Source organism: Triticum aestivum, chromosome 5D, assembly GCF_018294505.1.
Source record: "Triticum aestivum cultivar Chinese Spring chromosome 5D, IWGSC CS RefSeq v2.1, whole genome shotgun sequence".
Lineage (NCBI taxonomy): Eukaryota > Viridiplantae > Streptophyta > Magnoliopsida > Poales > Poaceae > Triticum > Triticum aestivum.
The window spans coordinates 545,133,403-545,146,779 of NC_057808.1; the positions used below are offsets into that span (position 1 = coordinate 545,133,403).

The window sequence follows — 13,377 nt, forward strand, 5'->3', positions numbered from 1 at the left end:
GATGTCCATATTGTAATTAACCCGATGTCTACGTTAATCACCCCAGTCTATTAAGATAAATATTTTTTTCCAAATAACCATATCTTTTAAACTGTAACTCCAAATTTAACATGTTATATATGGAATTTGATTATAAAAATGTGTGGAATTTGAATATGATATTATTTTGCATGTTCATTATTTTTAAAATGCATGCTAGGGTGCAATGTTGACCGATGACACGCGACCCGTCTTTATTTCGTACTGGTGCGGATCCGTATTGCAAATGAACATACCGTACACAATATTGTGTGCTGGTTGGCAAGGAGCGAGCGAAGGAAAAGAATATGATCCTTGAGCATGCTATACTTTCAGCGTGTTCTCTATCTATACATGTTTCATGATCTAAGACTCTACTTATGTACCTTTTCTTGGTGAAATCCATGCGCATACTTACCAATGGACAATACAATTTTGTTAGTGAGTACACAAACAATTTTTATAGGATGTACATACACTTATAAAATTCATGAACATCATAAGTACATGAAGGTTTATTTTGAAAATATCCAAACTATTCGTGTGATAGTCATCAACGTTAATATTGGAACCAATAAATACGATCTTAATTTATGTTATATCTGTTGCATGTGACGGTGATACATATAGGCATTCTTAAATAAAGTTAATTTATAGATGCAGCCTCCACAGTGTCGAACGGCACCACCCAGATGTTGCATGAGTATGGTCGTAGGTGCACACCATCAATATGACGAGTCAGAGTCAAAATTGAATGGTAATGAAAATAGTGGCTCAGATAAAAAAATGTTTACTCTCACGTTGCAACGCACAGACACGTTTGCTAGTATAGATTAATTCTGGGATGTTTGACATCCTATTAAAATATGTACAGAGAATAATAAAAAAATTAATAAAAGAAACAAAAGAGAATCATAGAAGAGGATTATAGAACCGGTGCTAGAATATATATTTTATTCACCCACCAATTCATGTGATATGTAAGAAAATAACACTCGCAAAAATCTCCTTCGATCTCACCACGTGATGCAACTGAATGACATCTCAACCTTCGCATACAAACATATATACGAGTTTATTAACAGGATAAACTCTTCATGCTTGTGATCATAAGTCAATTCTCTCGATTGCAATAAAACCTGCAAACTCAAAGGTTCAGACAGGATTCTCCAAGAGGTGTAAAATACTGGGTGGTTCAAAATTTTCAGGACACGGAAAACTATATACATATAACATGCCAAAGTAATAATTTCAGACCACAAAAGGATTTCCAATCATGCTCTAAACATAACCTCCACACCTCATAGTCATAACCTTTGCACCGTACACAAAAGACCATTGTACAGGTTGTTACAAACGTGCAAAAATAATGCACGTGCACGTGCTTTCGTCTTTGAACGATGCCATTCGCTGACAATCACAAAAGACAAAAGAAAGATGTGGTTCTTTCTTCTTTTCTTTTGAGATGCAAGGTCCTGAAGTTGACTCCCGCACACTCTTACATCCCCGGTGACTATGGTTTAGAGCAGAGGCTCTGACCTGAAACTTGAAAAACAGTTTGGAACACGAGGCTTGCTCCGATGCACCCCCCTAACTCAATTTCCTAGGGGTATTTTTGACCCCCGCCATCTATTTTTTCTTCGGCCCGCTGCTGCCCATATCCAAGCCCCATAGCCCATATCCAATCCCCGTATAACCCATACGTATGTATACGGTAACATCCCAAAATAAAAGGATGACACGACCCCACGACCAGGTACGACCTGCCGACGGCCGATCCATCAATCACGCAGCTCAATCAATCACGCAGCTCCATCATTCACGCAGCTCCTCCATCATTCTGTTGAGGTTCTGTAGGAATATCGGCGGCGGCGATCTCATCACCGGCGATTTCGTCCGAGAGCGCGCGCGGCACCGTCGTGAACCTCGAGCTACCGCATCCCGTTTCCCCACGTTTGTCTCGCTCGCGGCAGCATCAAACGAACTGCCGCTGTTTTCGTCGTAGTGGTTAACCTAGCGGGGCGGGTAACCTAGCTTTCCGGCGGTCCAAGCCATCGCAGATCTTGTTCTGGTAGTGCTGCTCGTCGTGATATACACAGTGATCACGCGGGCTAAAGTGGGTTTCTTCTTTCTAGGGTTAACCTAGTGTCGGTTGCGTTATTTGATGCGGCGGCTTACCTAGGTATTCGGCGATCCAGAGTGATCACGACTGGTGCCGTGGGCTAGGAATCCGGCGGCACATGTTATCACGGGTAGCGCTGCTTCTCGCGATCCAAAGTGATAACGTACTAGATCCGTGGGCATCTTCCTTACTAGGGTTGACGTACCTTAACGCCGATGACCGGTGTGGAGAGGGGGGAGGATCCATGGGTGGTCAGAGGTCGTTGGCGTCAGTTGTGTGCATGATCTGAACGCCCTCGGTTGGGGTAGTTTATTTAACATCTGTGATCGTGTGCTAGGTGTTGTATATGTCAGCATTGATAATGTTTGCACATGTGATGATACATATTATTTGTTGTAGGAAATGGCGGACGATGAGTTAACTGATATGATGTATGACATGGAGTTTGGAGAACTGATGAAAGACTGGATAGAAGATTGGTCAGATGATGAAAATTCAGATCATGGAGATAGGTCAGAGAATGGGAACGAATTGGAAGATCTTAATGTGAGTGGCATTATCATGTTGTAATTTTTTGGTGGCATCCAACAGTATTATATTTTCATGTTGAAAATGTATAGATGGATGAACATGATGATGGTCAGGAAAATAATGAGCATGATGATGGTGAGGAAAACAACTCGGAGATCTCGAATGAAGATTACATTAGTCAGGTATGGAAGTGGAATTTTTTGAATATTATATGATAAGTACTTATGTATTTGTGTTATATTTTTTTAGCTAATTTCCGATGTCATAATGCGTACGACTATTACGGTGAATCCGACGCGGAGACAGGCCTTGATGATGAATCATTAGCTGCACCTGATTCTGGGAAGTCGCAGTCGTCGGTCATCATGAGTGAGGTATGTATGTAATCAATGTTGTATGGAAGTAATGTTATACCATAGAAAACTGTTTTCATGGCTATGTTATGATTGTGTAGGTGACAGAAGATGAGGGGAAAAAGAATGTCGAAGATACTGCCAGTGTCAGATGATAAGAGGGATATGTTCATGCAGATAATACAAATGACTTTTATGTCTCACGATGCTGTGTATGATTTCTACAACAGCTATGCTAGAGATAATGGTTTGAGCATTAGAAAGAATAAGGTCATGTATAACAAAACCGAGTCACATCATATGCGTTATAGGTGGTCTGTTTGTTCTAGACAAGGAAAACGTGACAGCAGGTTGCTAACCGAGGAAGGACACAGCCGTAGGCTCAGACCCGAGACATGCTGCCACTGCGGAGCGCACCTGACCGTGAAGCTTGACCAAAAGCGTGGGGTTTGGTATGTTGATAGTTTTGAGGACAAGCATAGCCATATCTTGGCAGGACCGGACGAGGTACCTTTTCTTTGGTCCCACAGAAAAATCAAAGAGTACCAGAAAGCTGAGATAATGTCCATGGGAGCTACATGGATTAGAATTCGCGACATGATGGATTCCTTCATCAGCAAACATGTATGGTATGGCGGTGTTGGTTTTACCAGGCGTGAAATATACAACCTTTGCGCCAGGGAGAAGAGGAAGCTGCTTTCAAAAGGTGATGCTGCCACAGTCATAGGCATCATGGCCAGTAGGAAACAGAGGGATCCTAGCTTCTTTTTCGAGTACAAGCTAGATAAGGAAGGACATATGAATAGGATGTTCTGGTGTGACTCCCAGTCTCGTCATGACTATGAGGACTTCGGCGACGTGCTTGTATTTGAATGTTGCCGTCGGGTCAAAGGCTTGACCGTTAATTTTGACTAGTGGGGCCACGCTGGACTGTGCCGTGTTGGGTGGTGTCGCTATTCGACCATTGGGCCGTGGTTTCGTTGGGCCGTCCCTTGCATTAAACGTCTGTGCGCGCCGCCAGGACAGAAGCCTGCTATGCATGCACCCAGCAAACCCTGCCTGCATGCGCCGATGCCACGATCCCATGATGCGCCGACCGAGCCTGCATGCGCCGATGCGTCCGCCACGATGCACTGACCGAGCAGTTTTCTTGCACGCCAGCCGCCACGGATGCAGCGACGGTCACTGCCGCTGGTTTTTCTCTTCTAGCTAGGTGGCTACATATTTGTGGCTTGTGTAAAAAAAGAGCCACTCCCTTGCTTAGTTGTACTCATTCATCCCTACTAACAAAGCTTGCTTGCATGCACTAGCTAGGTGGTTACTAACAAGGGAACCCTACTAACAAACCGAGCTCTCTAAGAAAATAATCAACAAATATGCAGTCCCAATATGTAGATAGGGCCAACAAGCCCATAGCACGATCATATAGCTCAAACTAGGAAGAACTTAATAATAGAATAGATAGAAAACTTAATAGCCCGTTTTCAAACCCACCGCAGCATCGGGAATGTACACACGTGGGAAATAGAGGGTGGCTTAAATAGCCGTAGTGCTATGTGTTATTTGGCCGTGGCAATAACGGGGTCAAATGTGAAGTTAGTAGCCCGTTGTCAAACCCACTGCAGCATCGGGAGTGTACACGCGTGGGAAACAGTGGTTTGAAAGAAGAAGAAAAAGAAGCTAATTGCACGCGTGGGAATCTGTGGTCAAACCCTATATTATATGAACAAAAAGAGACAATTTTTGAAGAGCTTGTGGCCATTTTGAATGATAAAAATAAATTTGGCCCTTCAAAATTTGGTCATTTTGCATGATAAAAAGAGATAGAGGGCTTGTGGCCATTATACAAATGCAAAATGACCCATTTTTTGATAGTTTGTGGCCATTTTACATGATAAAAATAAATTTAGCCCTTATAAATTTGGTCATTTTACATTTGTATAGAACAAAAAGAACAATGCAAAAAACAGAGCAAACAAATGCAAAAAACGATGCAAAAATACAGAGGCAGCACATTCACAAAAAACAGAGCAAACGATGCAAAAAAAAAAAACGACGCAATTCGACGGCCCAGAGCTTGGTTTCCTTTTGGGCCCAATAACAACGTTTTTTTCACGGAGTCAGTGGTGGGCGAGCAGCCGAGCACAACCAATAGGATCGCCTCTCGTGGATTGCCCCACGATCCAATGATGCAGAGCCGTCCTTGTGATCCAACGGCGCGGAGCCTGCACACAGCCAGCCCACCTAGTTCCTTCTTGAAGGCCAGATCCGAGGGCTGTCGCTTGGCGTGAGGGTATGATCGGACGGCTGACGTTGGGAGCTAGGGTTAGGCGAAACCCCGCGGGGTTTAGAGGGGTTTTGAGCTGGTCAACGGGGTTTCAAAGGCTTTGACTCAGCATAACTAATTTAAAAAAATCGAAAAATATGAAACCTTCGCCGTTCGTCGTTTTATAAGACAAACTAACGAGGAAAAATACTAAACTTGGTCTATGGTAATTTTCATGAAAAAACCCTAGCTGGCACGATCGAGGTCAAATGAGCACCATTAATTTAAAAAAATCAAAAAAATATAAAACCTGCGCACAATGTTGTCTTATGTGACATGTTACCAACCAAAAATCACATAAGTCCAAGGCAAGGCCCCCGTCGTCCCTTTCCCCTCTCAGTTCGTACCGCCTCCGCCGGTGCCGGCTCGCCGGCAGAGGGTGCGAGTGAGCGTGCCAGTGCACCAGGCGGAGTGGCACTGGCAGCACCGCGTCCCTCTGCCATACCCCGACGTCACCCTGCCGCACGCCTGGCATCTGGATCCAGAGAGGATCCCAGTGCCGGCGGCGCCGCGGTCGACTAGGGCGCACGCGGAGGAGGTGCGGCGCCGGCGGGCAATGCTGACGCCAAAGCAGCGCCGCGACGCCACCTACCCCACCTCGCCCAACTGGGCGAGGTGGTTCGCCTTCGAGCACGAGGAGGCGAGGCGACGCGGCGTGCGGGAGGTCGAACGCAGCGTGCCGCCGCCCCCGCTCGTCGTCCGGGAGGAACACCAGGTGGCGGAGGCCACCTACCAGGCGGCCCTTGCGGCGGTCTACCGTGAGAGCGAGGAGGACGAGCGGCGCAGGGTGGAGGCGGTGGAGGAAGAGGAGGCTCGCTACGAGGCGTCCATGGCGCAGGCCCTCGCCCTCTCCGCGGCCGGCGATTGCGTCGTGCCGCCGGTGGCCCCGCCGTCCCCTCCCCGACGGCTCGTTAAGGCCGACCCGGAGCCCCAGCCGGAGCCCGAGCAGGAGCCAGAGCCCATCGCGCGCTTCTCCTGGACGGGAGTGGTGCGCGAGTGGGTGTCCGCGCCACCGGTTTGGATGGGGGCGACCCCGGAGCAGGAAGCGGCGTACCTCAAGATGTGGCGCCAGCGACGGCTCGCTGGGGAGCGCCGTCGCGGCGAGTACGAGGAGATGCTCGAGCGCGACCTCGAGGAGGAGGCGCGCGAGGCTGAGGAGGAGGCGTGCCAAGCCGCGGCTGCACAGGCGGCCGCACAGCCCCCCCGCGCCGGCCCTGCCCCCGCCGGAACAGCCGCCCGCGGACTACATCGCCGCCGCCTGGAACACAGCGTTCCCTTGGGCCGGCCCTGCTCCGACGCTCATCGACCTCACCCACCCCGAGGACGACGACGATAACGACGCCTAGGGCGCGCTGGGCAGCGCGCCGCCTCGTAGTTAGGTTGTTTTTAATTTTTTTAATGCTAATGTGGACGCATGGACTCTCACCGGCCTTCCTGACCGGCTTTAATATTTAATTAAATTGTTTTTATTTTAAATATGCATGCACAGTTTTTTTTTGCCGGCGCCGTCAAAATGGGTCGGGCCAGCGTTGGGGGCACGAGCCGACCCAAACGCGGAAGCGGACGTTCGTGTCTACCTGGTCGGCCCGTTGGAGTTGCTCTAACTAACCATAGATTCAGGACAGACAAAATATACCACATGCAAATTTAAAGACAGACAAATATGATCGCGGTCTTGCATGCGTCCACGTATACGCGGCCCCACTCGTCAGCTAACGGTCAAAGGGATTTAAATAGTTTCAGGTATCAAGTGACGAGAAATGGGAAATATATGACTCTGTTTGTTACACAGGAAAACTAATATAAATAAACTAAATAATCTTACACGGCAAGATTTGACTAGCTAAAATTTAGCTTACAACGAAATGTCATGAAATGGCTAGATTACTAAATAAGTTGAACTTGGACAATGAAGTTGATATATACTAAAGTATGGCACCATTGACAGTTGTGGCAAAAGAGAAAGAACCTTGCCAAATCACAAATAAGTCACATAAACATTGATGAACTAGGGTTTCACATAAACATGCAAAAATAGGGCAAATGTGATGATTTTTCGGATGAATTTTTTGGGGGGGGGGGGGGGGGGGGTCGAAGGAGAATACCTTACCTCCAGGGATGGATGTGGGACGAAATCCAGGAAAAATATCTTCAGATCTGACTGATCTGGGTGAAGATTTGAGACAGGGAGAGAGGGGCGCCTCCACAGTGTTCTTCCTCTGTCTCTGTTTCTTTTCGTGCGGGGGTGAGATGTGGATGGGTGCTTCATATTAGCAGTTCAGCAGAGGCACACACTTCTCGTGTGTTTCCTTGTATTTTGTCGCCAGATTTGGAGGAGTAGACATACACCGTGATGCAGTCATGGAGCACCATCGCTCTGGAAGATGAACGGCAAGCAGAGAGAGCACAGTACGTACACAGTCTTGTATGTTACGATCCATCACGTATATACGTACACGGTCTGGTATGTTATTAGGATCCGACACGTGTATGTTAGGCTCTCGGCCGAATTCCTGTCTAAAGCAGAATCGTATCAGGCCCGCAGGGCCCGAGTCGGTCTGCACTTGCCGTGCCCAGCTCTGTATATATTTCCTTGCTCTATACTGTAAATAACCACATAACACGGTGCATAAGCCCACACACGACACACGTCCGTGAACCACTGACACAAAGAAAGAAAGAAAGAAACCATGAACTGCCTACTACGGAACTCGCGCCGCCTCCTCCTTGTGTGTAAGCAGGCAGGCGGCGTCCGCCGACTGGCTTCGCTGCTGCCGACCCATGCAAACCCGGTGTTCCGCTTCAGTCAGTGGTACCGTAATCCGCGTACGGTCGCTGCAGTGGCGGCCCTCGCCTCAGGTGCCGGGGCTATGGCCGCGCTGGGCCTCTACGACCGCGAGGTTGTGCCTTACACGAACCGCACGCACATGGTCATCAGGTCTCCCCAGTCCGAACGCCAGCTCTGGGAGTCCCGTTACACAAAGGACAAGAAAATCTGGGCTTCCGAATCACGGATCGTCGATCCGCTTCACCCAGACAGCATTCGTGTACGTCGTATCGCCGAGAAAGTTATTGGCGCCACCTATCGTACCCTCCCTATCAACAGCAGCCACGATGGCACCAAGAGACCGAAGCCACAGACAAGTCATCTTGAGGGGTTTGAGTGGGAGGTGATACTTGTTAAAGACGACGACCCCACTGCAGCGTGCGCTCCTGGTGGCAAGATTGCAGTATTTACCGGATTGCTCGACCGTTTTACCGATGCTGAGATTGCCTTTGCTATTGCGCATGAGGTACGTAGGTTTAACATTTATATCCCAGTGCATATTTTATGAGTTTTATTTGAGGTGCCTAATTTTCTCTCCTTTTTTTTGTTCAGATTGGTCACATCGTTGCCAGACACTACTCGGAAATTTGTTACGCCAAGTGGTCTCCAATACCCATGTTTGTGCCTTTCTTCCGAAGGTATGTATGACTGCAATTATATAAATATATAGGCACACACATACACGTACACATTATACTTGTATATATTATATGCCCAGAAATCATTTAGTCTCTAGGCTACGTCTCTTAATTAATTAGTTGTGCTGCGCCCTTATCCACAAATTGGAATTTCACTTTAGAGCAGCAGCGAGAACTCAAGCATGGTAGATAATCTATATAAACACATATATAACCCCTGAAAATCACAGTGTGGCTTCAAGAATAACAAGGACAATAGGCAATTAACAGGTCAAGTTCTTGCAAAATTACACTAGAATTGCCCACACACAAAGGAACGTTAGCAAATTGCCACCTCGCGAGTGAACTGGGTACCCACCGCGATGCCTCCTTGCTTGGCCGCTACAGTAGGATAATGTTCACTAACAATTATTGGTTTCTTAAAGTAACACCGTAACACATGAGTTGTTCTATGACTGCGCCGCGTACATCATGTTCTGATGATCAATGTTGCCTATATATGCAGGTCGGAGATGGAGGCAGATCACATTGGAACCCTTCTACTTGGAGCTGCTGGTTTCCATCCATACGCGTCCCTCTTGTACTTCCGGAAGCAGGCAATAATTGAAAGAGAGTCGGTGTCACAAGATCACATCCTTTTTAATCCTTCAGATACAACAAGGGCAGAGCGTGTGATGCAACCCAAAATCATGCAGGAGGCACTGAAACTATATAAGGAAGCTCCGCCCGACGAAGGTACCAGCTCAGAAGCCCCCGCTGAAGGATTTTCCTTTCGACAAACCCTGGGAGATGCATTCCAACTTATATCGACAAGACTGAGGCACGCTCTTACGGGGGGATCAGCAGATTAGAATGCCCAAGTTGAAGAACCACCCACAGCCACATCTTCAGCACTTTCCGATATGAATGGACATCCCTTCCTGGTAGTTTTTGATCGATTCCGTGTATTCCACATATTCAAGAGTGGTTAGGAGAGTTAGTTTGCCGGATGTGCCATGACTACCTGAAATTTACTTATATAGTACCAGTTTTTTATATTTGTGCCGACTGTTTTTTTTAGTTGAATAACAAAAGAACTAAAACTAAAAGATAAATCCCCAATTTCCAGAAGGATAGGTGCCACGACAGAACGAGAATTGTGGCGGGTGTTCCAGAGGCCTACTACCTCCAGGCAGTCCATCTCCATGACGACGTTGGTCCATCCTCTTAGTTTTGCAAGAATAACGCCATCGCGCAAAGATAGCGCTTTGGCAATCAGAGGGTCCATGACACCGTTGTGAGGCTTACACCAGGCCCCTAGAAACCTTGTCGAAGAACGATCCACACCACCTGCCCCTCCCTTCTCTAGAATGCTCTCAATACCAGCATCCGTGTTGATTTTCACAAAATCATCATCTGGGGGTCTCCACCCAAACCCAGGAAGGGTGAGGGTCTGTTCAATCGGAAGTTCCAGCACTACTGGAATCGCCACCTTTGCCGAGTGCCGGGAACACTCGGCAAAGGGCCAATAACCGCCGGCAAAGCCTTTGCCGAGTGTTGCCTCGGCAAAAGGCCACCCGGCGTACACCCCTCAGGCAAACAAAAATCTGCCGAGAGCCAAAACGTGGGCACTCGGCAAACAGTTTGCCGAGAGCCAAACGACGCCTCTCGGCTAAATAAATTGAACTTACGGACGGCGGACGGAGATGGCGCCAGCCATGTGGCACACCTTTGTCGAGTGCCCCTCTCTGCAAAGCGAACCACTAAGAAGCGGCCACGTGCCGATGACTGGACATGTGGGTCCACAGCCTAGGCTGAGGGCCACCTTTGCCGAGAACCGCTCTCGGCAAAGATAACCACTAAGAAGTGGCCATGTGTCGTTGACCTGACATGCGGGACCCACGGCACAACCGAGGGCCATCTTTGTCGAGAGCTGCGCTCGGCAAAGACTGAAGGAATATGCCCTAGAGGCAATAATAAAGTTGTTATTTATATTTCCTTATATCATGATAAATGTTTATTATTCATGCTAGAATTGTATTAACCGGAAACTTAGTACATGTGTGAATACATAAACAAACAGAGTGTCCCTAGTATGCCTCTCCTAGACTAGCTCGTTAATCAAAGATGATTAAGTTTCCTGACCATAGACATGTCTTGTCATTTGGTCAACGGGATCACATCATTAGAGAATGATGTGATGGACAAGACCCATCCGTTAGCTTAGCGTAATGATCGTTTAGTTTTATTGCTATTGCTTTCATCATGACTTATACATGTTCCTCTGACTATGAGATTATGCAACTCCCGAATACCGGACGAACACCTTGTGTGCTATCAAATGTCACAACGTAACTGAGTGATTATAAAGATGCTCTACACGTGTCTCCGATGGTGTTTGTTGAGTTGGCATAGATCGAGATTAGGATTTGTCACTCTGTGTATCGGAGAGGTATCTCTGGGCCTTTCTCGGTAATGTTCATGACTATAAGCCTTGCAAGCAATGTGACTAATGAGTTAGTTGCGGGATAATGCATTACGAAACGAGTAAAGAGACTTTCCGGTGACGAGATTGAACTAGGTATGATGATACCGACAATCGAATCTCGGGCAAGTAACATACCGATGACAAAGGGAATGACGTATGTTGTTATGCGGTTTGACTGATAAAGATCTTCGTACAATATGTCGGAGCCAATATGAGCATCCAGGTTCCGCTATTGGTTATTGACCGGAGATTTGTCTCGGTCATGTCTACATAGTTCTCGAACCCGTAGGGTCCGCATGCTTAACGTTCGATGACGATTATGAGTTATGTGATTTGATGACCAAAGTTTGTCCGGAGTCCCGGATGAGATCACGGACATGACGAGGAGTCTCGAAATGGTCGAGAGGTAAAGATTCCTATATAAGACGATGGTATTTGGACACCGGAAGTGTTCCGGGTGATACTGGGTCACCGGAAGGGGTTCCGGGCAACCCCCGGCAAAGATATGGGCTTAATGGGCCAAGTAAGGGAACACACCAGCCCACAAGGGGCTGGTGCACCCCTATAGGGCCAGCCACGTGGGGAGGAAGGGAAAAGAGAGGAGGAAAAGGAAAGTATGAAGTAGGACGCCTACTTCCTTCCCCTCCCCCTCCTTCCTTTCTCCCTTGTCCAAATATGGTAGGGGGGGGGGCGAATTGGACTAGGGGCCCAAGTAGGATTCCTCCTACTTGGGCGCGCCCTAGGCTGCCTCCCTCCCTCTCCCTCCTTTATACACATGGGGAGGGCACCCCTAGAACATACATCAATTGTTCCTAGCCGTGTGCGGCACCCCCTCCGTAGTTAACACCTCGGTCATATCATCGTAGTGCTTAGGCGAAGCCCTGCGCCAGTAACTTCATCATCACCGTCGCCACACCGTCGTGCTGACGGAACTCTCCCTCATCCTCAACTAGGTCAGGAGCCCGAGGGACGTCATCGTGCTGAACGTGTGCAGAACACGGAGGTCCCATACGTTCGGTACGTGGATCGGTTGGATCGTGAAGACGTTCGACTACATCACCCGCGTTACTAAACGCTTCCGCTTTTGGTCTACGAGGGTACGTGGACACACTCTCCCCGCTTGTTGCTATGCATCTCCTAGATAGATCTTGCGTGATCGTATGTAAAGTTTTTCAAATACTGCGTTCCCCAACAGTGGCATCCGAGCCAGGTGTATGCGTAGATGTTATATGCACGAGTAGAACACAATGAGTTGTGGGCGATAATACTCATACTGCTTACCAGCAACGTCTTACTTCGATTCGGCGTTATTGTTGGATGAAGCGGCCCAGACCGACATTACATGACCGCGTTCATGAGACTGGTTCTATCGACGTGCTTCGCACACCGGTGGCTACCGGGTGTCTGTTTCTCCAACTTTAGTTGAATCGAGTTTGACTACGCCCGGTCCTTGTTGAAGGTTAAAACAGCACAATTGACAAAAAATCGTTGTGGTTTTGATGCGTAGGTAAGAACGGTTCTTGCTAGAAGCCCGTAGCAGCCACGTAAAACTTGCAACAACAAAGTAGAGGACGTCTAACTTGTTTTTCCAGGGCATGTTGTGATGTGATATGGTCACGACGTGATGAGATATAAATTGTTGTATGAGATGATCATGTTTTGTAATAGTTATCGGCAACTGGCAGGAGCCATATGGTTGTCGCTTTATTGTATGAAATGCAATCGCCATGTAATTGCTTTACTTTATCACTAAGCGGTAGCAATAGTCGTAGAAGCAATAGATGGCGAGACGACAACGATGCTACGATGGAGATCAAGGAGTCAAGCCGGTGACGATGGTGATCATGACGGTGCTTTGGAGATGGAGATCAAAGGCACAAGATGATGATGGCCATATCATATCACTTATTTTGATTGCATGTGATGTTTATCCTTTATGCATCTTATTTTGCTTAGTACGGCGGTAGAATTATAAGATGATCCCTCACTAAATTTCAAGGTACAAGTGTTCTCCCTGAGTATGCACCGTTGCTATAGTTCGTCGTGCCGAGACACCACATGATGATCGGGTGTGATAAGCTCTACGTTCACATAC

At 47.6% G+C, this 13,377-nt stretch overlaps 1 protein-coding gene across 1 annotated transcript; it reads left to right on the plus strand.

Moving 5' to 3' along the window:
* The first annotated feature begins 7,983 nt into the window (after nucleotides 1-7,983).
* On the plus strand, nucleotides 7,984-9,850 carry LOC123126109 (mitochondrial metalloendopeptidase OMA1). The gene is made up of 3 exons (XM_044546506.1): nucleotides 7,984-8,643; nucleotides 8,730-8,815; nucleotides 9,321-9,850. Exons 1-3 carry the CDS (start codon nucleotides 8,041-8,043, stop codon nucleotides 9,664-9,666), a joined length of 1,035 nt encoding a protein of 344 aa, XP_044402441.1. The 5' UTR covers nucleotides 7,984-8,040; the 3' UTR covers nucleotides 9,667-9,850.
* Nucleotides 9,851-13,377: the final 3,527 nt, after the last annotated feature.

Excerpts from the sequence above, each read along its gene's own strand:
- LOC123126109 (XM_044546506.1), top strand. The coding sequence starts at position 8,041 with ATGAACTGCCTACTACGGAACTCGCGCCGCCTCCTCCTTGTGTGTAAG. Across the intron at positions 8,644-8,729 it reads CCTTTGCTATTGCGCATGAG|ATTGGTCACATCGTTGCCAG; the intron begins GTACGTAGGTTT and ends TTTTTTGTTCAG. Across the intron at positions 8,816-9,320 it reads TTTGTGCCTTTCTTCCGAAG|GTCGGAGATGGAGGCAGATC; the intron begins GTATGTATGACT and ends CTATATATGCAG.